This window comes from Boleophthalmus pectinirostris, unplaced genomic scaffold (assembly GCF_026225935.1).
Source record: "Boleophthalmus pectinirostris isolate CB_2022bp ecotype Guang Dong unplaced genomic scaffold, ASM2622593v1 HiC_scaffold_22, whole genome shotgun sequence".
Classification (NCBI taxonomy): domain Eukaryota; kingdom Metazoa; phylum Chordata; class Actinopteri; order Gobiiformes; family Gobiidae; genus Boleophthalmus; species Boleophthalmus pectinirostris.
The window spans coordinates 3,720,939-3,745,539 of record NW_026571190.1 but is presented as its reverse complement, the minus strand read 5'-3'; the positions used below and the strand labels follow the sequence as shown (position 1 = coordinate 3,745,539).

Here is a 24,601-nt window from a genome sequence, read left to right as displayed (position 1 = left end):
GCTGTCTTGGAGCGCTCTGTCTCTCTCAAAGGCTTTTATGCATCCACTGGTCCAGCTGAGAGCCCCCTCCTCCTCCTCCTCCTCCTCTTCTTCTTCTTCTTCTCCTCCTTCTCCTCCTCCTCCTCCTCCTCCTCTTCTGGGCAAACACACAAGCCCCCAGTGTGAGCACACAACAGCCACGCAACTGGGACACAATAACTGACAATCCACCGCAAAGAGCTGCCACTTCTCCGAACACATATGTACACACGTACGCACTTCATATATTTGGGTTTCAGCGGCGTGGCTTTGTTCCTCTCACGGACGCCATTTTGAGAACCTCTGACAGTTTCAGTTAAAAGATAGTGCATTTTGGTTTTGTGTTACACTGTTTAAAGGTCTTGTATTACACGGAAATGGACTCTTGTGAGCTTTAAGTCATCCTAGAATGTTGTTCCCTCCTCAAAAACAGACCTGGATTTGTGTTTTGTTTCATTTACACATGTTTGAATAACCTTTTATTATTAATCTGTCTATATCTCCAAAGCTCAAAATGCTCTGTTCCACCTGGTGATGTCATGAAGCGGTGTCTTTCAGCTCCTTTTACCTTTAGTTCAGTAGAGATCGGCAACTCCAGGGCTGAAATGAACCAAATGATTGTTGTGTGGAGCACTTCCTGAATGTTTTCTCTCCACTCCAGAGTTCCCACGGTCACGGAAATCCTGGAAAAGTCATGGGAATTGAAAATGTAATGGAGTCACGGTCATGGAGTTTTGTAAATTCAATGAAAGTTTTGGAAAAGAAGAATTTTAGTACCTCTTTCATGCAACTGCAGAGTTCTGTTAAGTTCTCATGAGGTTATTATAATTATTTCTGAACGTCTTTTTTTTTTTTTTTTTTTAAAGAGACGACAATAAATGCACTGACAGGATTTTAAATGTTCAAAAACTATAATCCCAAACCATAAGGTGAGTGGAAAGAGTTAACATTTCATATTTAGCACTAAAAGTCTGATCAATTCTACACATGTAGGTGCTGTAAAGTCATGGAAAATTCACTTTAGGTCATGAAAAAGTCATGGAAAAGTTCAGAGTTCAGAGTTGATGTGCATGTGATGTGGGTTTGTGTGTGTGTGTGTGATGTGGGGTTGATGTGGGTTTGTGTGTTAAACATGTATGAATGAAACAAAACACAACTCCAGATCTGTTTTTGAGGTTTGCGATGAAGAAACAACATTGTAAAATAGCTTCATTCGTCCACTCGTTCATGGTTTATAAGAATTCAAAGCTTGTCATCACGTTTTTGAAATCAAGACTTACTGACTGCTGTTTGAAAGTTATTTTTAATCTGAAAGTACTGGTGTGGGCTGTTCTGAGCCAGAGGAGTAGAGTCGTTTTGAGATCCTTCCCCTGGCAAATAGCCTCCAGAACTGTTGAGGTGATAATAAAACAACATTTACTCACTTCTGCCCTGTCTGTAGTTTAACGGCTGGAGAATAATGCGTACTTATCACAGACTGTGTATATAACTGGACGTAGATAACCCTCCAGCTGCAGCGTTCTGAACAGGAAGTGAGCATGAGCGCACTTCCGGCTCCATTGTCTCTGTTTCCAACTGACTTTACGTTGTCATTGATTCATGAGCCGGTTTCACTTTGTGGAAACCGTCTGACCTCGCAGCATTAGGATTTGTTCGCTCAACAGTAGACATGTACTTTTTTATGTTATTAGGTTCTTTTTTTCAGACCAAGAGTTTGTTTTCATACCTGAGGCAGGACGACAGCGCCATCTGTTTTTTACTCTCACACACCTGGGATACTGTCCTGAGGAAGTGGGACCGTAGATGGCGCTGTCGTCCTGCCACCACCGGTAGGAAAACCGCGCCAAAACCTGTTTAAATCAGCTGACCAGACACGTCACAGCAGCATCACGTGACCACTCTGAGGAAGACGCTAGTGAGCAGTCCAAACTGTCATGTATGAAAACAAACTCTTGGTCTGAAAAAGAACCTAATAACAAAAGTTATCGGAAGACCAAATGAACCTCATTGGATGGGTACTTTTTTATTTAACCAATCACTGCTATTTGTTCGTGGCTTATGTAATGCACCGGAACGCTCAGTGGTGTCCAAGTTCTTGTCGGTGTGAGGTAGTAATTTAACCCCCTTAGTAAAGTGACTCCCCCTATAGGATTTTGACTCCCCTTATTTTTTTCTTTAGTATGTTACTTATCTGATCATTATTTCTCATGACATTTACTTTTATTATATATTGCTACATATTCACTTTCTTTTAAGGTATTTTAAGGAATGTTTTGATGGAGAACGACTTGGTATTTTACGTACATGTAACGTATTGTTAAAATTGCATATACATAACAATCTTGTCACATTTATATTGTATTTTACATTGTTATGGTTTTTAGTTTGCTCTGTTCAGATAATCCTAAGAATCATAATGTCAGTTTAGGCAATGGTTTGTTAGAATAATGACCTTGAATTTAGTCATGTTGTGTTATAATAAACATATTGGGGGTCAGATTACTATAGTCATAGGATTTTGACCTTTTTTAATATATAATAGATCATTGTCAATATTCAACTAACATGACTTCTTACTTTACATCATAATAACTATAATAAACATATTGGGGGGTCAGATTATTATAGTCATATGTATCCCCTATTGAACTACTCCACTGATCAGTCCTGTCTATTTGAACAAGATTCCAAATCATTATACATCACTTTGATTACCTAACTAATGAATAACTACTTATCTCGTTTTCAGTCAAATATGTGTTTAAACAATTAAGTAATTTTTAACATTGAAAAGTTATAACTGACATAAAAAATGCATCTGAGTTCTTCAAAAAACACTTAAATATATCAATATGTTTTAATTTGTAGATATCGTATTAATAGTCAAAGTGTTTTTATAGAATTCAAGTTCTTTATTAATAAAATATAGATTTTCATAGGGAGGTTCAACATACCATACCACTCTGACCCCGGGGTCACCTCACCGCGGCATCTAAATCCTATACCACACCAGCACAACAGCAAACAAAACAGAGAGTGAACATGTCTGTCAACATTCATTGTCGTTTCTGCAAGGTGAATTTATGAATTAAAGGTGCAATAAAAATGTGAAGTTTGTATTTGACAAAGGAAATCCAAACGAGGAGAGCGTATGCAGTCTGCTATTGCAACTTGGGTTGGTTCAGCTCTTCGCTAATTGGTCGGCGCGTGGTCTACAACTTCCGGGATTCTTGTAAACCGTCTAGTGTATTTTGTAGGGCCCGACCAATATGGATTTTGTTGTGGCCGATATGATACCGATAAAATGGGAGTTGGGGTTGCTGATAGCCGATATAATCGCCGATATATTTAGTGATGTGAAAATTCACTGTAAATCTTGAATTGTTTAAAAAACTTAGGTTTGGCTCTAGTGGATATTAAATTGGGTTTATTTAGGCAACATTTATTGTTATTCTGACTCTTTACATCATATTTACACACAGTAGGTCGGCCTAAAGGCATTTTTGCATCACATTCTAGCTACTAGTGATGGGTATTCCAGTTTTTTTTAGAGAACCGGCTCTTTTGGCTCGGCTCACTAAAAGCAACTGGCTCTTTCGGCTCCCAGGCAGCTCTTCAGATTGTTTTGTTGCAAGCAGGACTAAACCAGAACTGAACCAGGACTGAGTGTCGGGATTCGGTCTCTATCTCTCTTGCTCTCTCGAGTCTTTTGGTCTTAAAATGTTCGTATTAACCCGTTCTGCATGATCCTGGTGTTTTATTTCCCTATTTTGCCCGTAAATACATTCGTATTCCTAAAATGTATCTCGCTCCAAATTCGTATCTATAGCTGCAAGCCTCGATGAGCTTCATTTGACTGGAGCTGAACGTTACAGGTGACGTCACGCTCCCATAGTCCGCTTCTTTATACACTCTGCGGTAGTTATGTCCTGGTTTTGTGTGGTGGCAGTTTCACTTTCAGCAGTGTTAAGTAAAAATACAAACAAAACCAAACTATCTTTCTTCGCACTTCCTGCAAGTCTGCTTTTAATCTGCGTCTCACTCTCTTTTCATGGGCTTTCTGTTGAGGACGCACTAGCCTGTCTTTGTTTGTTTGTGCAGTTTGCTGCAGATTTACTCCAGATTTATCCACTGGGCTGTGAGCGATTCAAAATTAGGACAGTTGCCATGGCGATTAACAGTATAACGATGATTTGTGTAACTTTTCTGGTGGATAGTCCATCTATCTAATTCTTTTCTCCATGGAGATGTTATTGCTTTGTCTGGAATGTTTCACAGTATGGCTTTAAATGTTTCTATCTTCATGGAGACCAAGCCAGACCAAGTTACAGGTCAGATCTGTGGAGAGGCGACCCCGCTCACAATCAGAATGTTTGTTTTTCTAGGTGTTTTTGAGCTATAAAACCTGAACCTGTAATTGAATACATGTAAGATAGAGCTGTTTTAAAATCATACTGTGGAACATTCCAGGCAGAGCAATGTACGGAAGCCGAGAGGGGTCACAACAAACGCAAACGCCGCAACAAATACAAATGTGACAACACAACAAAAAGCCACAACACACCAAAAAAGCCACAATGGAAATGAGCGTGGGACTCTATTTTAATGCAAACGCCGTAACAAATACAAATGCCACAACACAAACGCAAATGTCACAACACATTAAAAAGCCACAAAACATCAAAAAGCCACAATGGAAGTGACAGCGGGACTCTATTTTCCGATGGACCGATCAGGCGGCAAGTGAAGAAGAAGAACTACACCGTGAAACGAATAATGATGAAACCATAAATTACTTTTACTTACGTTTCCAACTTCACCGTGCCTTTACTTTTCACGTTGTAATTCTTTTTCTTCACTTGCCGCTTGATCGGTCCGTCGGAAAATAGAGTCCTGCGGTCACTTTCGTTGTGGCTTTTTGATGTGATGTGGCTTTTTAATGTATTGCGGCATTTGCGTTTGTGTTGTGGCGTTTGTATTTGTTGCGGCGTTTGCATTAAAATAGAGTCCCACGTTCATTTCCGTTGTGGCTTTTTTTGGTGCGTTGTGACTTTTTTTGTTGTGACTTTTTTTAGTGTGTTGTGGCTTTTTTTTGGTTTGTTGTGGCTTTTTTTTTGGTGTGTTGTGACTTTTTTGGTGTGTTGTGACTTTTTTGGTTGTGGCTTTTTTGGTTTGTTGTGGCTTTTTTTGGTGTGTTGTGGCTTTTTTTGGTGTGTTGTGACTTTTTTTGGTTTGTTGTGGCTTTTTGTTGTGTTGTCGCATTTGTATTTGTTGCGGCATTTGCGTTTGTTGTGACCCCTCTCGGCTTCCGTAGCAATGACATATTCATAGAAACAAGCAGGTGATGGACCCCCCAGCCAAAAAGTTACACAGTGCAACTTTACACAAAATATTATACCCTCTGAATGCGGAGAAAGTCCTCAACACGTCGCTTGTAACAGGAAGCTGAAGCCCATGATGGTCGGTGTGAACATTTGGAGATTGAATGCCCCAGCTCATCTGTATTCCTCTTCACTTCCTCTTCCTCTCTCTCCCTCTTCATCCCTCTGTCACTCAGCCCGTCCCCTCCTCCACAGGCTCATTGCGGATGCTGACGTTGTCCAAAAACAGAAAAAAAAGAGAAGGATAAAAGTGCTTCCTTATACCCCGTTCCGAGCTGAAATCCGAGTCGTCTTCCTGGATCCTGGCGAGCTCTGGAATACCGTGTGTGTATTAGAGAAATGCCAAGTCAGCGAGCGGCTCCAGTCAAACAGCTGCACAGTATTACAGCACCATGTGACCTGATGGCACATGTGTGAGAGCCACTGCGGACATGGGGATTTTCAAGGATTTTCCATCATTAGATCTAAAGATACAGAAGTTTAAAGTTTCCTCGTCTTTGTTTATTTTCTAAAGGACACTATAACGAGATAAATGCAACGAACTAAAACCCTGTTCAGATGATGTGACCTGGATCTGTGTATCACTCTGAATTCAGTTCTACACATGATCCATCTGGAACGGTTCTTGCTGAAGCATTTAGAAAAAGGAAGGACTTGCAGCAGAAGGCCTTGAGCTCATTAAGCAACTCACTCCAAAGTGCCCAACCACCAGTTTCTTTTTAGCCAATCTCGGCAAATCTGTCAACATTACGTATCTAAATTGTGCCAGGTAAAACCAAAACAAGTGTCATGCTGGAGATGGAAGATGTTCATAAACCAATTTAGCCATTTTTGCAATACAAATTAGTGCATTAAGGGTGTTATAATCCACTATATATATACTATATATATAGTCCGCTGGTGCCTCCATGTTTGTTTTGCTCGGTGTAGACCATAGAGTGTATATCTGTATGTACACAGTCTGTGGTGTGGCCTGGAGCTCGGGGTTGTCGTCATGTTGTCTGAAACTCCTGAAAGTCTGTAGTTTAATTGCTATGGGCCCCATTTATAAGACAAGGCCATCTTCAGGGGTGTTACAAAATGTATTTGCTAAATTATATTAATATATATATATTTAATATTTTGTCATCTTGTGATAAATAAAAAATAAATAAAAATAGAAAAAAAGACTTCCAAAATACTACACATTTGTAAATCCCATCAGCCATTGAATGATGGTGACTTTTTAATTATTATTATTTTTATTAATATTCTTCTATAATTATATTTACAAGGAAATGGGGATTTTCAAGGTTTTTACATCATTAAAATAAAATACAAGCAATCATCAAAAAATCTAAGCAAGCAAAACACAATTGGTTGGCAATAAATAAAAGTACAGTTTTCAATTGTAATATATATAATATAATATATCAGATATAATTTTGATAATTGCAGATAATTTTATGTTTGAGAAATTTCTAAAGGCCTGATAGTGTCAAACATGCAGTAACTTCACCATGGTAATAGATAATATATCATTTATGACATATTGTGGAAGATTAGAGATGCAGTGACAGTGCACTAGAGGTGTTCTACATGGAGACACAATGCACACATTAGCAAAAACTGAAAACATTTTCTAATATAGTCTGAACACTCAAGAAAAAATACGTAATGCATTTAAAGAGCATATTTTCAGAAGTGTGTGATCAGTCTGAGCGTTCATGGTCCTGTTTAGGAGTTTGATTTTCAACAAAAACCCAAGAGTTAAATGTGAGAGACTCATTTAAGATCACAAATCAGCTCACCTTTTGTAGTTCCAGCTAAACCTGCTCTTTTTGGTCAGATTTTGTAAAACAAAATTCAGATTAAAGTCTAATTTGAGTAACAGAGCTTCAGACAGAGCAGTGCTTTCACTTAATCACACCTCATGCAAATCTTGATGACATCAGCTCCAGTCAAGTCAACAGCCAAAGGAACATTACCATGGAAAAACATTTTTTTTGGGCTAAAAAGTTAAATACCGTGGCTTTAAATAATCTGTGAGACTGAGTCATTGGAAAAAATTGTTTGTAGTGGTAATTCAATTATAAATGCATTTTGATCCACAGTGTCAGACTTGTAGCTCTTCACCTCCGCTCACGTCTCATCACACTCCTGTGCTGTGGTTGCCCTTTGACCCAGTGACCCGGGTGATCAGAACTCACCGGGTCATGTGCTCAAAGAAAAGCTGTGAGGATAGAGGACATCCCTGCCGTGTGACGTCTCCAGGGACAGTCCAGTCAGGGGGACGTGACGCCTCCTGTCAGCTCACAGGGAACTCGACCGTGTGGGAAAAACATCTCACTGTCATTACTCTGACCAGCATTGTGATTGTGTTTAGATTTGTGTAGAAAACCCGATGCCCAACAGGAACTGATGTCACCGTAAATGTAAACAAATGGGTAGCTACAGATCAACATAGCAAGTAGCAATTAAAAAAAAAATAAAAAATGTACCAAAATAATTACTCAAAGCTACTGTATCCTACATGTATCACTGATTAAGAAAATAAAATTGTACTGGTGGAAAAGAAGCGATTAAAGATTGCTCAGACATGCACGAATTAGGGATGGGCATTTGATCAAATGTTCTTAATCGATCGTTGGGAGAATTAACGATCAATTATTGATTAATCATTAATGTTTTTATATTAAAATGATCAACATTATTATTACTATCTGCACTACTAATCTGCATAAATAAATTCAACTTTAAGACATATAAACTGTAACCACTCTAGAGCCACATCAGCATTGACATTAGAATGTGTTTATTGCAGCTTTGTGCAAGTCTCACAGAAAAGAAACTTAAAACCACATGGCTAATTTGCATAAACTAAGTGAATAAAAAAACAGCTCTTGTGCACTGATGCTTCAACTAAAGGACATGACTCAGGTGGAATACAGGTTAGTGTGACCATATTGGGTTTGTCAAAAGCAGGACACCGTACGGGGGGTGGGAGGTGGGGCCTCGTCATCGACAATGAGCGACTCTCACCTCGCAAAACTTTTTCATGTTTTTCAGTGTCCTGGTGCTTTAAGGTCCGTGACACCGCCAATGTGCACATGGCCTCCCACTTGACCAGGACGGAAAATAGAGAATTTCTTGTACAAGTCATCGTTAAATGTGCATTTGTGCTTCGGCATGTTGCAGACTGACTGACTTTTTGTGTTTGCTCGCTCCTTCTGAGTTACAGAGAGCTACAAGAGACGCTGTTTAATGGCCCAATGAAAGGTCATGAAAACACGGACATTTGCATCACTTAAAAAAAAAAAAACCCAGACGGCCAGGACAGTTATGTGAAAAACGGACATTTGGTCACCCTAGACTACGCACAGCAACCTACATTTGGTTTGAGTGTAATCGACAAAATTCTAAATGTTCAGTTATCAATTAATCGATTAATCATGCCCATCCCTAGCACAAATCACTCCAACTTTGGGTGGGTAATAGAGATGCGTGGATGGGCTACTTTTTCATCCGCAACCGCATCGCAAAACTCATCATCCGCCCGCTATCCATTTGCAACCACAGTTTTTAACCAGTTTTCAAAACCTCACTCGCCCGCCATCCGCTCAGTCTCCTCCCATTTGCTCCAAGTTCAGAGTTTTTTATTTGAGTAGTGAAACCGCCACCCGCCCGAATTTAATTTAAATATTATTTTTTGTCACGTCATCCGCCCGACCCGCGGTTTAGCTGCAGAGTCCGCGGCTGTAACCGCCATCCGCGCATCTCTAGTGGGTAAATTGTGAGGAGAAACAACTATAACATGGTAAAACCTCTGAAAATTTGATGCTGATGCTTCGCTTTAAATGTATCTATGAGAATTGACAAAAAGAAATCTGAACTGACAAACTAATGGAAGAATCACATTTCAGAACATGTTTGTACAGATCTAAAGTACATAGACTTAGCCTTATTGTGCAGAAAACAACAGGATATTTTTAGAATTCTATCTCTGTATTTATTTTTATACAGATTCACATCAGTCTGCTACCCACGCCCTCTGGATTTAAACTAACTTTATTGATCCACAAGGGAAATGATTTAAAACATCTCGAGTCAGAACCAATCCATTTCCATCTATATCCATTTTTGTTTCAATACAGACCATGCATGTGCATGTCCCTGATGCTAATCCATCTGTCAATCATAAGATTCACCGATGACCAGACTCACATCTTTGTAAAATAGTGGAGAAGTGTGTATTGTGGATCTAAGGCAATGAATTTATTTTTTTAGTGGTGGAAACGATGACACTTTAAAAGCTTTTCGATGTGCTGGCGTTTAACCTCGCAGCCACAGCAGATGATTGTGCCTGGAGAGAGGAAAGCACAGCTCCCTCTTCTCCTCTCTCCACACGGCTAATTGATCCACACTTAATCTGCGCTAGTGGTTTGACAGGACGCTAATCTGCAGGGAGGGGGAGTGGGCGGAGTCAGATTAGAAACTCTAATCCCATGTAGCAGACACCAAGAGTCCTGCTCGTGATGTTATTGTTCCGTCGTCTTCACCTAATGAGTCCATTTATACACAGGCAGTACTGCAGATTACGCTTAATGTACTTACAGTTACTACTACTATGATTCAGCATTGGTCATGGAGTAGCTTTTTTTTATAACAATGTTTTTATTTTTTGTACATTATAAAAGCACAACAGCACAATCTATCTGCCAGTCGTGCACATTAAAACAAACAAACAAAAACGAAACAATTACAGATCAACCTAATAGTTAGAAAATTAAGTTATAGCCATCCATACACCTTTTTTTTTCTTTTTCCCAACCTAAGTATAAAAATATATAAAAATATATATACACTATAAATATATATATACTATATATATATATATAAATATATATATAATATATATATATATATAAAAGTACACAGATCATGGAGTATCTTTAAGGTGAAACCAAGACATGTTACATACGAACTTAAGGTGCTTTGTGTAATTTTTCAGGTGGAGGGTCTGTCAAACGCTTTTCTCCATGGAGATGTTATTGCTTTGTCTGTAATGTTTCACAGTGTGGCTTTAAACCTTTCTATCTTCATGGAGACAAAACCAGGTCAAGTTATATGTGAAGAATCCCTCAGTCGTCCAGGTAGAAATGGGTCAGGTTATAGGTCAGATCTGTGGAGAGGCGACCCCACTCACAGTCAGAATATCTGTTTTTCTAGGTGTTTTTGAGCTATAAAACCACCTGTAATTCAATAAATGTAATGCATAGCACCACCTAGTGCCTCCACTCAATTTCATTTCTCTCCAGCGACTAGGTCAGGAATCAAAATACAATAGACAGTTTGCAAAAACCCCAGAAGTGCAAGTTCGGGCACCAGCCAATCAGCAAAGAGCCAGAAATTCTGTGTTGGCAACGATTCCCGAGATCGAGGATTTGAAGCCGGAATAAAGAGAATGTTTGGTGAATTTTATCAAGGGGAAAGACGTTATTGTCCTTCTTCCTACGAGACTTGGGAAAAGCTTAATATACCAGTTAGTCCAGTGTTGGGGAGTAACAGATTACATGTACCAAAGTTACGTAATCAGAGTACAAATTATGAGTAACTGTATTCGGTTAAAGTTACTGTTTCAATAAGCGGTAATTGGATTACAGTTACTTGGTTGAAATAAAAAAAATAAAAATTATAAATAAATAAAATTACACAGAGGTATTTTCCTGTTTTCACTTTTTTTTTTCTTTTTTTTTTCTGTAATTTCACTCATTGCCGGACACTAAACCAGGTGTAAAACCAGGTCTATACCAGGTCTAAACCAGGTCCAAACCAGATCTAAAACCAGGTCTAAACTAGGTCTAAACCAGGTCTAAACCAAGTCCAAACCAGGTCTAAATCCAGGTCCAAACCAAGTCCAAACCAGGTGTAAAACCAGGTCTAAACTAGGTCTAAACTAGGACTAAACCAGACTAAACCAGGACTAAACGACGACTAAACCAGGACTAAACCAGGACTAAACCAGGACTAAACTATCTTTCAAACAGGATTTAACAGGACTAAATCATGCTGCGTGGACATGTCTCCTCCTCTTCTATCAATAATATTTTAATTTGTTTAATTAAAGTCTGGGCTTTTTATTTTCTTTTAGCAAAAAAAAAAAAAAAAATCTTACATTACAATATCCTAGTCTTTGCTGCTCTACAGCAAATCAAGTAATCCAAAGTATTCAGATTACGTTACTCACTTTAAGTAATTTAATGGATTAAGTTACAAACTACATTTTAAATTATGTAATCTGTAATCTGTAGGGGAATATATTTTAAAAGTCACCTTCCCAACACTGCATACGTCACAACCAAATAGCAGCGATTGGTTAAATGATAAAAAGTACCCGCCTGCTGTCGGGTGAATGAATCCTAACGCTGCGAGGTCAGACGGTTTCTATGAAGTGAAACCGGCTAATTTAATGTCATACTGTGGGACATTTCATGGAGAGCAACAACATTTTCATACAAAAAAGAAAAAAAAAAAAGGTGATGGACTCCAAACACATAATGCACCTTTAATATTCTCATGAATCATCTCAGGATTTTTTTTTTTTTTTTTTTGCGTTCATGTAAGATTTTTTTAAACGACCCCTATTACGTTTCCTCATCACAGACAAACCTGGAGTTGTGTTTTGTTTCATTCACACACGTTTAACACACAAACCCTGTGTATTTAGGCTGAGTTCTTCTCTCCAACATAGAGTTCCACCTCGTGATGTCATGTGGACTTTCAGAGCTTTTAACCACGTTGTAGCTGTTTCTCATTTACACTCTTGAAATTGTATTTGTCCATGAATATTACAACTTAAAATCTTCAAAATATAACAATGACTGAACGAAAACTGACCTAAACGTAAAAGAAACTGTTCACTTGAAAACTCCCACTTCATGACATCACAAGGTAGAACAGAGCATTTAGAGCTTTGGAGATGTAACAGACTAATAATAAAGATTTAATCAAACATGTGAATGAAACAAAATAACTCCAGGTCTGTTTTTGAGGAGATTATAACATCCAGTGTTGGGAGTATCAGATTACATGTACCAGAGTTACGTAATCAGAGTACAAATTATGAGTAACTGTATTCAGTTACAGTTACTGTTTCCATGAGTAGTAATTGGATTACAGTTACTTTGTTGAAATACATGGATTACATGGCGGTGGTGTGTGTGTGTGTGTATATATATATATATATATATATATATATGTATATATATATATATATATATATATATATATATATATATATATATATATATATATATATATATATATATATATATATTTTTTTTTTTTTTTTTTTTTTTTTGTGGTAATTCCACTCATTGCTGGAAAATAAAAATAAAACAGGTAAAACAGACTAAAACAGGACTAAACCAAGTCTAAACCAGGACTAAACCAGGACTAAACCAGGTCTAAACCAGGACTAAACCAGACTAAACCAGGTCTAAACCAGGACTAAACCACTAAACCAGGACTAAACCAGTCTAAACCAGGACTAAACCAGGACTAAACCAGGACTAAACCAGGACTAAACCAGGACTAAACCAGGACTAAACCAGGACTAAACCAGGACTAAACCATGCTGCGTGGATGTGTCTCCTCTTCTATCAATAATATTTTTAATACGATTAAGTAAAGACTGGGCTTTTTTATTTTCTTTTAGTAGACAAAACATCTTATGTTACGATTTCCTCGTCTTTCAAGTCAATAATCAAGTAATCCAAAGTATTCAGATTACGTTACTCACTTTAAGTAATTTAATGGATTACGTTACAAACTACATTTTGGAGTATGTAATCTGTAATCTGTAGGAGAATACATTTTAAAAGTCACCTTCCCAACACTGATAACATTATAACATTTTTTAAAGCTGTCATGAGTCCATTTCATGTAATATAAGACCATCAAGCAGTGTTTTCTCAGGATCAGCTTCTTCCACCGTAACCGTCCTACTTCCTGGCGTGGCTCAGTTGCTGCAGCCTCATTACTATTCCGTTATCGTCGCTTCCTCGGTCCTTCCCCCACGTTCGTCCGCACACGTCGTACACTCCCCTTTTGTATGGAGACGGCTTTCATTTTCTCCTGCGTGTAATACATAGAGCATTATGGGACGGCATTAGGGCTTCACTGGAGGCCATGCAGATCAGAGGCTGCATTAGTGTTGGTCTGTGATATACACACAATGAGCGGAGCAGTATAAGCCTTTAGTTAATAACAGGGATCATATGTACCGTGATCTCCTTCTGGTTTGGACAGATGACTGCAGCAGCTCCAACTGTGTCTCAGCAAACCTTCTGACCTCTCACTGTCAGTCGGAGGTGCGGACTTGAGCGTCGTGACTTGGACTCGAGTCAGACTTGATTTGATACAATGGACTAAGACTTGGGACTCGACTTGGACTTGAAAGTCAATGATTGGGAATTGAACTTGAGCCCTGTGCCTTGATAAGATTTGACACTTCTCCTAAAAATACACTGTATATGTTTCTAGAAAATACGTTTCGCTTTACAGTTGATAAATGTGGTGCTTAATTTTACAGGAACAAACATGGACACAGGAACATGCCCCCCCTCACTTCTCTGTTTGTTACTTTGGATGGAACTGAAGTACTGTGATGTGGTATCCTCAAATGTACTACACTAATATACAGTACAATACAGTACAATCACTGTTGGGGAGTAACAGATTACATGTACCGGAGTTACGTAATCAGAGTACAAATTATGTTACTGTTTCAGTGAGTGGTAATTGGATTACAGTTACTTTGTTAAAAATAAATGGATTACACAACAGTATGTTTTCAAATTTGGGGCTATATCCATTTTTTTTTTTTTTTTCGGTAATTCCACTCATTGCCGGACACTAAACCAGGAGGTCTAAAACCAGGTCTAAACCTAAACCAGGACTAAAACCAGGTCTAAACTAGGTCTAAACCAGGACTCTAAACCAGGAATAAAACCAGGTCTAAACCAGGTCTAAACCAGGTCTAAATCAGGGTTTAACAGGACTAAATCCTGCTGCGTGCACCATGTCTCCTCCTCTTCTATCAATAATATTTTTAATAAGGTTAAATAAAGACTCAGCCTTTTCATTCTCTTTTAGCAGATAAAACATCTTATGTTACGATTTCCTCATCTTTGCTTCTCTACAGCAAATCAAGTAATCCAAAGTATTCAGATTACGTTACTCATTTTAAGTAACTTAATGTCTTACGTTACAAACTACATTTTGGGTGTATGTAATCTGTAATCTGTAGGGGAATACATTTTAAAAGTAACCTTCCCAACACTGAGTACAATACTGTACAATAATACAGTACAATTTAAAAATGTAGATACTTACTTTAAAAAAAAAAAAATTAAAATTAAATTAAATAATTTACTTAAATACAGTACTTTACTACATTTATTTACATTTTACATTCCACCGCTGATTATGACTGACTGAGTATTCCAAAAGATTTAAATACATTATTTTTTGTCTCCCCCCTCATTGGACAGACACAGACTCTTCAGTATCCAGTTGTTTGACCTGGCTGAGACTCTGTTTCATTGTGCTTGTTTGGTGGACTGACCCGCAGCCTTGACCCTGTGGCCCTGGAGTTTTATGGTGCTATCTTGTATTGCTTCTTTATTTCCACTGCGCTGTAGCGTCTGTGTTCACTCCTCTGACCCGCTGTCCCTCTGGATTCATTGTCCACACTCTCACATATTTTACAGCAGCGGTTGGTTACACACATCACCCAATCCAAACACAAAGTTCAGGTTATAACAGCCACAGAACAGACGGTTTGGAGCAGGCAAGGATGGGGAATTCAAGTCTATGTAAAAAATGGTTTGCGTTCGGGATAATATGCATCGTGTTACCTCGATTCAAGTCAAAATTTCAAACAAAATGGAAACCATTTGTAAACAAAGAGTGGGATAATAAAGATATTACGGTGCTGCAAGACTTTAATGGGAAAGAATCCATCCTCAGCTTTCAGGAGTTGGTGTTAGACCTGTAACGATAACAAATTTTGTTGGACGATTAAATGACCAAGAATTTATTGCGATAAATGATAATATTGACATTTTGAGACCAATTTCAACTAATATAATGACCATGGAATAAAAATGCAAATACATCCTCTCAATGATCAATAAACTTTACATTCTAAAGAACATTTAACACAGGAACTGGAAGACAACCAAAAACAACAGGCCTAAACAAAACAGACTTAACACAGGACTAGTCTAATGTGTCTGGCTCACAGCAAAGACTTGTTCCCAAAAATGCACTTGCATAAAACATTGTTGAACCAAGCAATAAATAAAAAGGATTATTAAATCTCTGTAACAAAATTGTCCTTAAAAGTGATTTTAGTGATTGACTTACTTTGGTATATAGTGTCTTGTCTCTCTGTGGCTGCTGCTGTGGCCTCAGCATTTTGGTCATTTAAATGTTCGTATGAACCCGCGACACAGGATGTTATTTCTCTGTGAGGTAGTCTCTGTCCTGTCTGGTGTCGGTTCTGTTTCGGGTTTTCGGGTTCTCCCGGGGGCGGGGCTAGTTGTGTCGCTCGAGTATGGGTTTATATCGGCTGTTGGGGTTTGATACATTTCTTCTCGTTGTTTGTGCGCTCGCTGAATTTGACGCATGTGGCTGTTGAGACGTGTCCCAGTCACTCGTGTTGATTTGGCATTGTGACTTGTTTTGGCGCTCGGTGATGAACTATTTTGTCACTCTGACAGCGGCGCTAGTTTGTGCTGCTAGCGCACCGCACAGACAGAGGCGCTTTCTGCATCTGCAGAATTTGCACTTGCAGAAAGCGCGCAGGCTACATGCACATCCGCTCTGCTGATAAACACGGCGCACGTTGGTTCAAGCATCATTCCACTTGTTAAACGAGAGGAGTCAGAGAGCGATAGAAGCTTCTAACATTCACCCTCTGTGAGAGCGAGGAAAACAAACAAGCTGCAAATAGAATTTATCGTGGCTGGAAAAGTTATCGAGCTCGTTAAAAGTTATCGTACGATTAATCGATTTATTGATTATCGTTACAGGCCTAGTTGGTGTCAAAATATAATGTGAATAAACACTCTTTATTTTTCTATTTTAGAATAAGGTCGGCATGTAAAACCTACAAAGTCGCCTGGAGAGAGAACTGGAAGATCAGCCCATCTCAAAAGGATTACAGGAAGCCTCTAAAAGAACAGTGTCATGTTATTTTGCATGAGATGGGCCCTTTAAGTAAAAATCCATATACTGGAGCAAAAAATAAATAAATAAATAAATAATAATAATAAAAATAAAAAATATTAAAATAAAAATCTTATTTAGTAAAGGTATAGGTGTTAAAGTACCCATTTAAAAATGTACTTAGTATTAAGAGTATGAAGTAAAAGTTATTGAATCAATGTACAGAGCCCTCAGTGGGAATGAAAGCACAGGAAGAAGAGATATCAAGAGACTCGTTCAAACCTGACTGGAAATTAATTTGGTGTAACACTGAGAAAGCATCAAAAAATGCCAACCACATACATATCCAGAAGTATTACCATAGACCAAGATACTTAACCCCAGTTGTGAGGGATAGGATGGGGGTAGCTCCTGATCCTTACTACTCTTATTGTCTCCCGGGGACTGTAGGATCCTTTATTCATGTTGTATGGGAATTTCCAGCAGTTCAGGAACTTTGGGGGAAGTGGTGAACTATCTTACTACCCAGTTCATCTACCCAGGGATCCAGCAGTGCACATTTTGGATAGTGACTCACAAATATCTCTTCAGAACAGGACACGTAAAACCTGGCTCTCACCGCAGCAAATAAGATTATAGCTCAAAGATGGAAGAGTAATGACGTAATGGACATTGCTTACATGGAACTATCTTCAGCACGGAGCGCTCAGAGAAAACCACTTTAGGTTAATGGATTCATGAAATCAGGGTTGTCAAAAGTATGGAAAGTCAGATACTAACCGGGACTAAAACTGGTATTGAAACGAGATACTAACTGGGGCAGGTATTGATACAGTCACATTCACAGGACAGAAATGAACCTTTCCTGAGTCGCTTTAGAATGATCTTGAGTTGTATCAGAGAGTAGTACTACCATTTAGGGCTGGGCGATATGGATCAAAAAATATATCAAAAAATATATCTTGATATATTTTGCTATATCTCGATATACGATATATATGTCGATATATGTTCAAGAAAAAATAACCCTAAAACTGAAAACTGCAAAAACAAACATGCAAATTCCACAAGGTCTTTTTTTTAAAACTGAAGTGTAAGAGGTCGGCAGTTCATATAGGAACATTTAAGATTACAAAAAACCCTAATTACATAAATAATAATTTAACTGTAAAATAAAAGAAATAAAACATATTTCCTTTTTTCATTCATAAATAAAACAACTCAACACAAGCTCGTCTTTGCATTAACTCTGTTCTCCAAACCAGAACCAGAACCATGAGCTCATTTAGCAGAAGAAGCTCAGGATGTTCCTTATTTTAATAGATCCATGTTCTTATCCAGCAGTAAGGAGCTCTGAGGTTTAATCCCACAATCCACTGCAGATCAAACCCAAACGTTTCCAAACACTATTGTACAAGTGACGCTGCAACAGATTATTAATTTAAATCTTCTGCATAAATAAACTTTACATTGCTAAACTTTACAATATATAAAGCATAACGACTCTAGAGCCACATCAGCCCGTTTGAGATAATAATGTGTTTAATGCAGTTTTGCGCATGACTCATTTGCATAAACAGCACTTCTCGTGCAGCTCAGCTCGTTTAACTTCTTTCGGGCTAAAGGACGTGACTCGGTGGAATATGAGGATGTGCTGCTGGTGGTTTTGTCTGTAAATGGTGGAAAAGGTTCATGGTGCTTGAAGCTTTTCACTGGCACCAACTTTCGGCATTCACGGCGACAGTGACGAGTGAAGGAGACACGAGCGAACAAAATCAGGGAGGCGGAGGCGACGAGAGAGAAGGTAAACAAGCGAAGCGGCGAAATCAAAATTTAATATAAGATTATATCGATATATACGATATGTGAGAATTCATATCGAGTTTAAAAACTATCTCGATATATTTAAAATATCGAGATATCGCCCACCCCTACCACCATTTAATGCAGAAAATCACATTCTACTGTCTAAAGAAAGAGTGTTTTTATTATCAACGCGGTATCGAAATCGGTATAGAGTATCGGGTCTGTTCCTTAGTATTGAAATTGAGTTGGAAATTTTAAAATCGTGACAACACTACATAAAACAAGGCCCTATATTACACCAAAAATGACTTTTATGAGCTGTAAGCCATGCTAAAATGCTGTTACCTCCTCAAAAACACACCTGGAGTTGTGTTTTTTTCACTCTCACACATTTATTATTAGTCTGTCTACATCTCCAAAGCTCAAAACGCTGCTGCTCCACCTTGTGATGTCATGAAGCAGCAGTGATCAAGTTAACTGCTACCTTTTTTTTTTTTTTTTTTTTTTTTTTTAACCTTTGGTTCAGTAGAGATTGGCAACTCCAGGGCTGAAATTGTCCAAAAGAATGAAGGTGTAAGACATGACACAATGACACAATGACATTACAAGGAGAGAAGAACTCAGCTTAAATTGTGCGTTAAACATGTGTGAATGAAACAAAACACAACTCCAGGTCTGTTTATGACGAGGAAACAACATTAGAACATAGATGTTAAAAGAGAATACTTTAAATACAAGCCTTTAATACTGTGCAAACCGCTCCGTGTAGCAGTTGTGTAGTATAATGAGAAAAGCTTGTCGTCGTGTTGTGCGTGTATTGTGTTACATGTAAAGCCCACATAAGAGCAGCTGTATGTACTCACAGGATTCCATTGGCTGAGCGCTTTAACAGGCGCACACTCGGGGACTTATTTTGTCTTTTCATAGTCCAACAAAACCTACGATTGGTTTCCCAGACCCAAACCTTGTGTGCATCTATTTCTGCACACGGACCATTTTGCGTACATGTTTTATATCTTAGCTTTTCTTTTAAAACGGTCCCTTACCCGCAGTGTGTAATTGGCATCTTTGTTTCTTTAAATGGCTCGTGGTACGCTTTTTTTGTTTTGTTATGATGTTGTTTTGTCATCGCAACCTACCTGGAGTTGTGTTTTGTTTCATTCACACATGTTTAACGCACAATTTAAGCTGAGTTCTTCTCTCCTTGTAATGTCATTGTGTCATTGTGTCATGTCTTACCAAAGGTAAAAAAAAAAAAAAAAAAAGGTAGCAGTTAACTTGATCACTGCCGCTTCATGACATCACAAGGTGGAGCAGAGCGTTTTGAGCTTTGGAGATGTAGACAGACTAATAATAAATGTGTGAGAGTGAAAAAAACACAACTCCAGGTGTGTTTTTGAGGAGGTAACAGCATTTTAGCATGGCTTACAGCTCATAAAAGTCATTTTTGGTGTAATATACGGCCTTGTTTTATGTAGTGTTGTCACGATTTAAAAATTTCTAACTCAATTTCAATACTAAGGAACAGACCCGATACTCTATACCGATTTCGATACCCCTGGATATTTAGACTGTGTTCTTCTCTCACACGGGAAACACTCTGCTCCACTTTGTGATGTCATGTGGTAATACAGGAAGTGCCCTGGAATTGCCAAACTCTACTGAACAAAAGGCAGAAGGAGCTGTTCACTTGAAAATGACTGCTTCATGACATCACAAGGTGGAACAGAGCATGTTGAACTTTGGAGATGTAGACAGACTAATAATAAAGAGTCACTCAAACATGTGTGAATGAAACAAAACACAACTCTGGGTATGTATCAATGAATCCCGGCTCAAGCGTTCCCCTGGTTTGAAAGTCCCAGCTCGAGCGTTCCATTCTCTCTGCAGGAACGTCCCCCTCCTCCCACCAGGTGCCTCCTTCGTCTTGGGCGGCACACGGGGAACTTCTATATCATAATACAATGAAATGTGAATGTAGCCAGACCAAATATGGGGTCTTGTTTATGTCATTTCACTGACCTTCCTGAAGTGGCACACATTTTTAAGTATGTAATATCAATATAATCCTCATTTGCTCACAGAAGTTTACTATGAAATCATATTTGAAATAATTTTTTCTTGTTCCCCATGTCCTAGAGCATCTGGAAGTAACTGTTAATTTGGGAAGAAATCTGAATTATTTCCTTACATGCTGCCATGAAGGTAGTTTGTAAGCAGTTCAACACAAGAAACTGAGAAAGCTAAATCATTCAGAATCACTTTTAGGAAGGTCTTAACTATGTATTTCATTTGAATATGTAACAATAAATCCTGAAATAGTTGTGACAGAGAACACAGACGTTTCTGAGGCAGTGTGCTCCACTGGTGGACTATTCTAAGGAGTAATTTGACTAACTGTATTTACTCTATTTGTGTGTGTATGAGAACAACATCATTCTGCATGTTTTGTTTGAGATCTATTGTAACTTCAGTCTGTAATTAATGCAATATATAATATATATATATATATATATATATATATATATATATATATATATATATATATATATATATATATATATATATATATAGATATACACTACCGGTCACAAGTTTTAGAACATCACACTTTTCCAATTTTTTACTGTTTCCTGTTGACCAAAACATATTCTAAACTTTTGATTGATGTGTGTGTCCATCTTTGGCAGATAGAACAGCTGAACACACTCGTGGCTCGTTCTTTTTACAACAGAAATCAAATATTGTTCAGAAAGTTCTTCCCAAGTCTGTTGCAGAAGTTTCCATAAATGTGTGGCACTTGTAGGTTGCTTCACTCTTCTGTCCAGTTCATCCCAAACCAGCTCCATGGGGTTTAAGTCTGGACACTGTGCTGCTGCTGGACACTCCAGGTTTTCAAGTTTTACCATCTTGTTCTTTTTTCCTGAGGTGGTTTTGGCAGAGCTTGGACTTTGTGTTTGTTCTTTTATCTTTTTTTTTTTTAACCTCTGTCTGTTCAGTTCTTACCTTTGTACCATTTCAAACTCTTCATTGGACTTGCACGACTTGAACTCCAATAAATAACTGGAACTGGGTGTTCTAAAACTTTTGACCAACAGTATATAATTATTATTTTATTTATATGTATATAGATTCACTAACTTTCATAAAGGGTACAATTCTGCGAGACTTTCCAGCCAGGGGGACTTTCCAGCTGATTCCCGTATCAGCATTCGGACATGGCTTAAATCTCCCAAGAGTCATTTTGGCACAATATAGGACCTTGTTTTACATAGTGTTGCCACAATTCTAAAATTTCAAACTCAATTTCAATACCAAGGAATAGATTTGATACTCTGTACTCATTCCAGTACCATGGTGATAATAAAAACACTCTCTTTCTTAGTTTTTTGAGGAGTTTATAGCGTTCTAACATGTCTAAAAGCTCACAAGAGTCCATTTTGCGTAATATTGGATCTTTGACACAGTCTGTTTCCTCTTTTGCGTGGTCCATGCAGCTCTGTCATGTCATCTCTCTCTTCCTTCCGCGTCTGGAGCTTTTCAGGGCCTGTCTGCTCTCTGTTCCCCCCTCTCCTCACACGTGTCCTGGGGTGGCCGCTCGCTGCGAGGGCCTCTTCCGCTCTCTCTCTCTCTCTCTCTCTCTGGAGGTGTTTGATGGTGTTTTACGGGGGCCACGTCAGCTAAGCGCCGTGTGACAGCCCGTCTCCTCTCGTTAAGCTTTTTAATGAGCGGGCCTGCTTCGTGTTCCCGTAGCCCCCCGCCTGCTCTCCCTCTGTTTATTCTTCGGTGCGTTTTGCTGGAATGTAATTGTAATGTAAGTGGAATGTAATTGCTGGAATGGCATGTGCACAAATGGCTGCCCGGATGTTCTCTGAATGCACTGGGGGTTCAGAGCTTGTAGTTACAGAGACAAGATAATTATATTTGTCTTGATTTATATAATACTTTGGTTTTGGGTGTTGCAAAACTCTATTTTTATGATAAGACTGTGGCGTGAAACAGACTCAATCTGTTTAGCATCTGTTTAAAATGTAAAGTTGAATTATCGTTTCAAAAATGACACTGCAGAGACTGAAGTAGGACAGAGACCAAATAAAAGTTCAACTATAGTATCTGAAAATCTAATTGTTTGGGGCAGGGGCGGTGGGACTGGGGGGGTTAAAGGTCACTGTTTACCCAGGGCCCATGGCAGGGAGGGGCCCCTCACAAAGTCTGTAATATGCATTTTACATTAGACGACGTGTAATGATCCCCACAAACATGATTTGTAACCATAGGCCCAGATCTTGAACTAACAGATAATACTCCCTACAACTGTACAACAACACACCCTTATGTAACATATAATACTCCCTACAACTGTGCAACTCCCTGTCATGTAAAAGATAATACTCCCTACAACTGTACTCCTTATGTAACTACTCCCTACAACTGTCTTATGTAACAGATAATACTCCCTACAACTGTACAACAACACCTTATGTAACAGATAATACCCTACAACTGTGCACTCCGCTTATGTAACAGATAATACTCCCTACAACTGTACAACTCCCCCTTATGTAACAGATAATACTCCCTACAACTGCACAAGTCACGCTTATGGAACAGATAATACTCCCTACAACTGTACAACTCAGTGTTATGTAATAGATAATACTCCCTACAACTACAACTTATGTAACAATAATACCCCTACAACTGTAATACAGATAATACTCCCTACAACTGTACAACTCAGTGTTATGTAATAGATAATACTCCCTACAACAGTACAACTCACCCTTATGTGACAGATAATACTCCCTACAACTGTACAACTCATGCTTATGTAACAGATAATACTCCTTACAACTATACAACAACTCAGCATCAAGTAACTGATAATACTCCCTACAACTGTACAACAACTCACCCTTATGTAACAGGTAATAATCCCTACAACTGTACAACAACTTACCCTTATGTAACAGATAATACTCCCTACAACTGTACAGCAACTCACCCCTATGGAGCAGATAATACTCCCTACAACCATACAAAGACCCCTCTCACGTGTCCCGTCTTCTCCCCACAGTCGGTGCTCCTCCTGGGGGCCACGGCTCTCCTGTGCCTGGCTCTGGACCTGCTCTTCCTGCTCTTCTACTCCTTCTGGCTGTGCTGTCGGCGGAGGAAGAACCAGGACTCCCACTCCCACGGCGGCTCCCAGCCCAGCGCCGACTGCTGCTGCACGGCCTGGTGCGTCATCATCGCCACCCTCGTCTGCAGGTACGACCCGGGCGGGCGATGGGCGGGGGGCGGGGAAAGTGCACCGGGTTTGAAAGGCAATGAATTCACGTGACTCTAATCTCCCTGTTGATCCTTTGCAGCTGATGTTGGCAAAATGTTAGACTTGAATCTGAGCTTTGTTTTAACACAGTCTGAACATAAAGAACTGACTTAGCTGAAATAAAAACAGTAGAGATGTAACAATATCCAAATCTCTCGATACAATTTTTTCACGATATGCATCTCACGGTACGATATTTATTGTGATATTTTGCGTAAGCTAACAGAATTGTGAATATGCTACTTTTCTGTCATAATCCAAATAATTAAGGTTTAAAAGTGCTTAATAACAGTTGTTTTATCCTTTAAAGGCAAGGCAAGTTTATTTGTACAGCACAATTACATGAAGTAATTCAAAATACTTTAAAGAATACGAAATACATTAAAATCACAACAAAAACAATTCAAAACATAAATAATCATCATAAAATTAAAAAAAGAGGTAGATATTGCATTAGAGGGAAGAGTGTGGAATGAAAAATGAAAAACCTTTCAGTCATATGCACAGTCCAAACAGAGCAAAGGATCATGGTCTATGTAGTTCTGTCTGTTTTTAAGCTGTTGCTGCACCATAACAATGAATTTAAAGAAAAAAAACTTGTAATTCGATATATTGTGATGGCCCATGATATTATTGGGAGACTTTTGACGATACAATATCACGATATTTTGTTTATTATCACATCCCTAAAAAGCAGATAAGTCCCTCTTAAATAACATTACAGTCACGCTCACCTTTTTGTCGAAAATCAAATTCTTAAACAGGACCAATGCTCGTATTGATCACAGGCTCAGAAAATGTGCTGTTTAAATCAATTTTGCTTTTTTTTTTCTTGAATTTTAAACTTTTGACA

General features: G+C 38.5%; 1 protein-coding gene across 1 annotated transcript in view; it reads left to right on the top strand.

Annotated features, from left to right (window-relative positions):
• Positions 1 to 23,792, top strand: part of LOC110165651 (protein tweety homolog 3-like) — a 42,298-nt gene extending 18,506 nt beyond the window's left edge. The window contains exons 2-3 of the mRNA XM_055157982.1: positions 23,497 to 23,687; positions 23,789 to 23,792. Coding sequence (XP_055013957.1) covers positions 23,497 to 23,687; positions 23,789 to 23,792 — 195 coding nt within the window. The remainder of the gene's footprint in view (positions 1 to 23,496; positions 23,688 to 23,788) is intronic.
• The last annotated feature ends 809 nt before the right edge of the window (positions 23,793 to 24,601 follow it).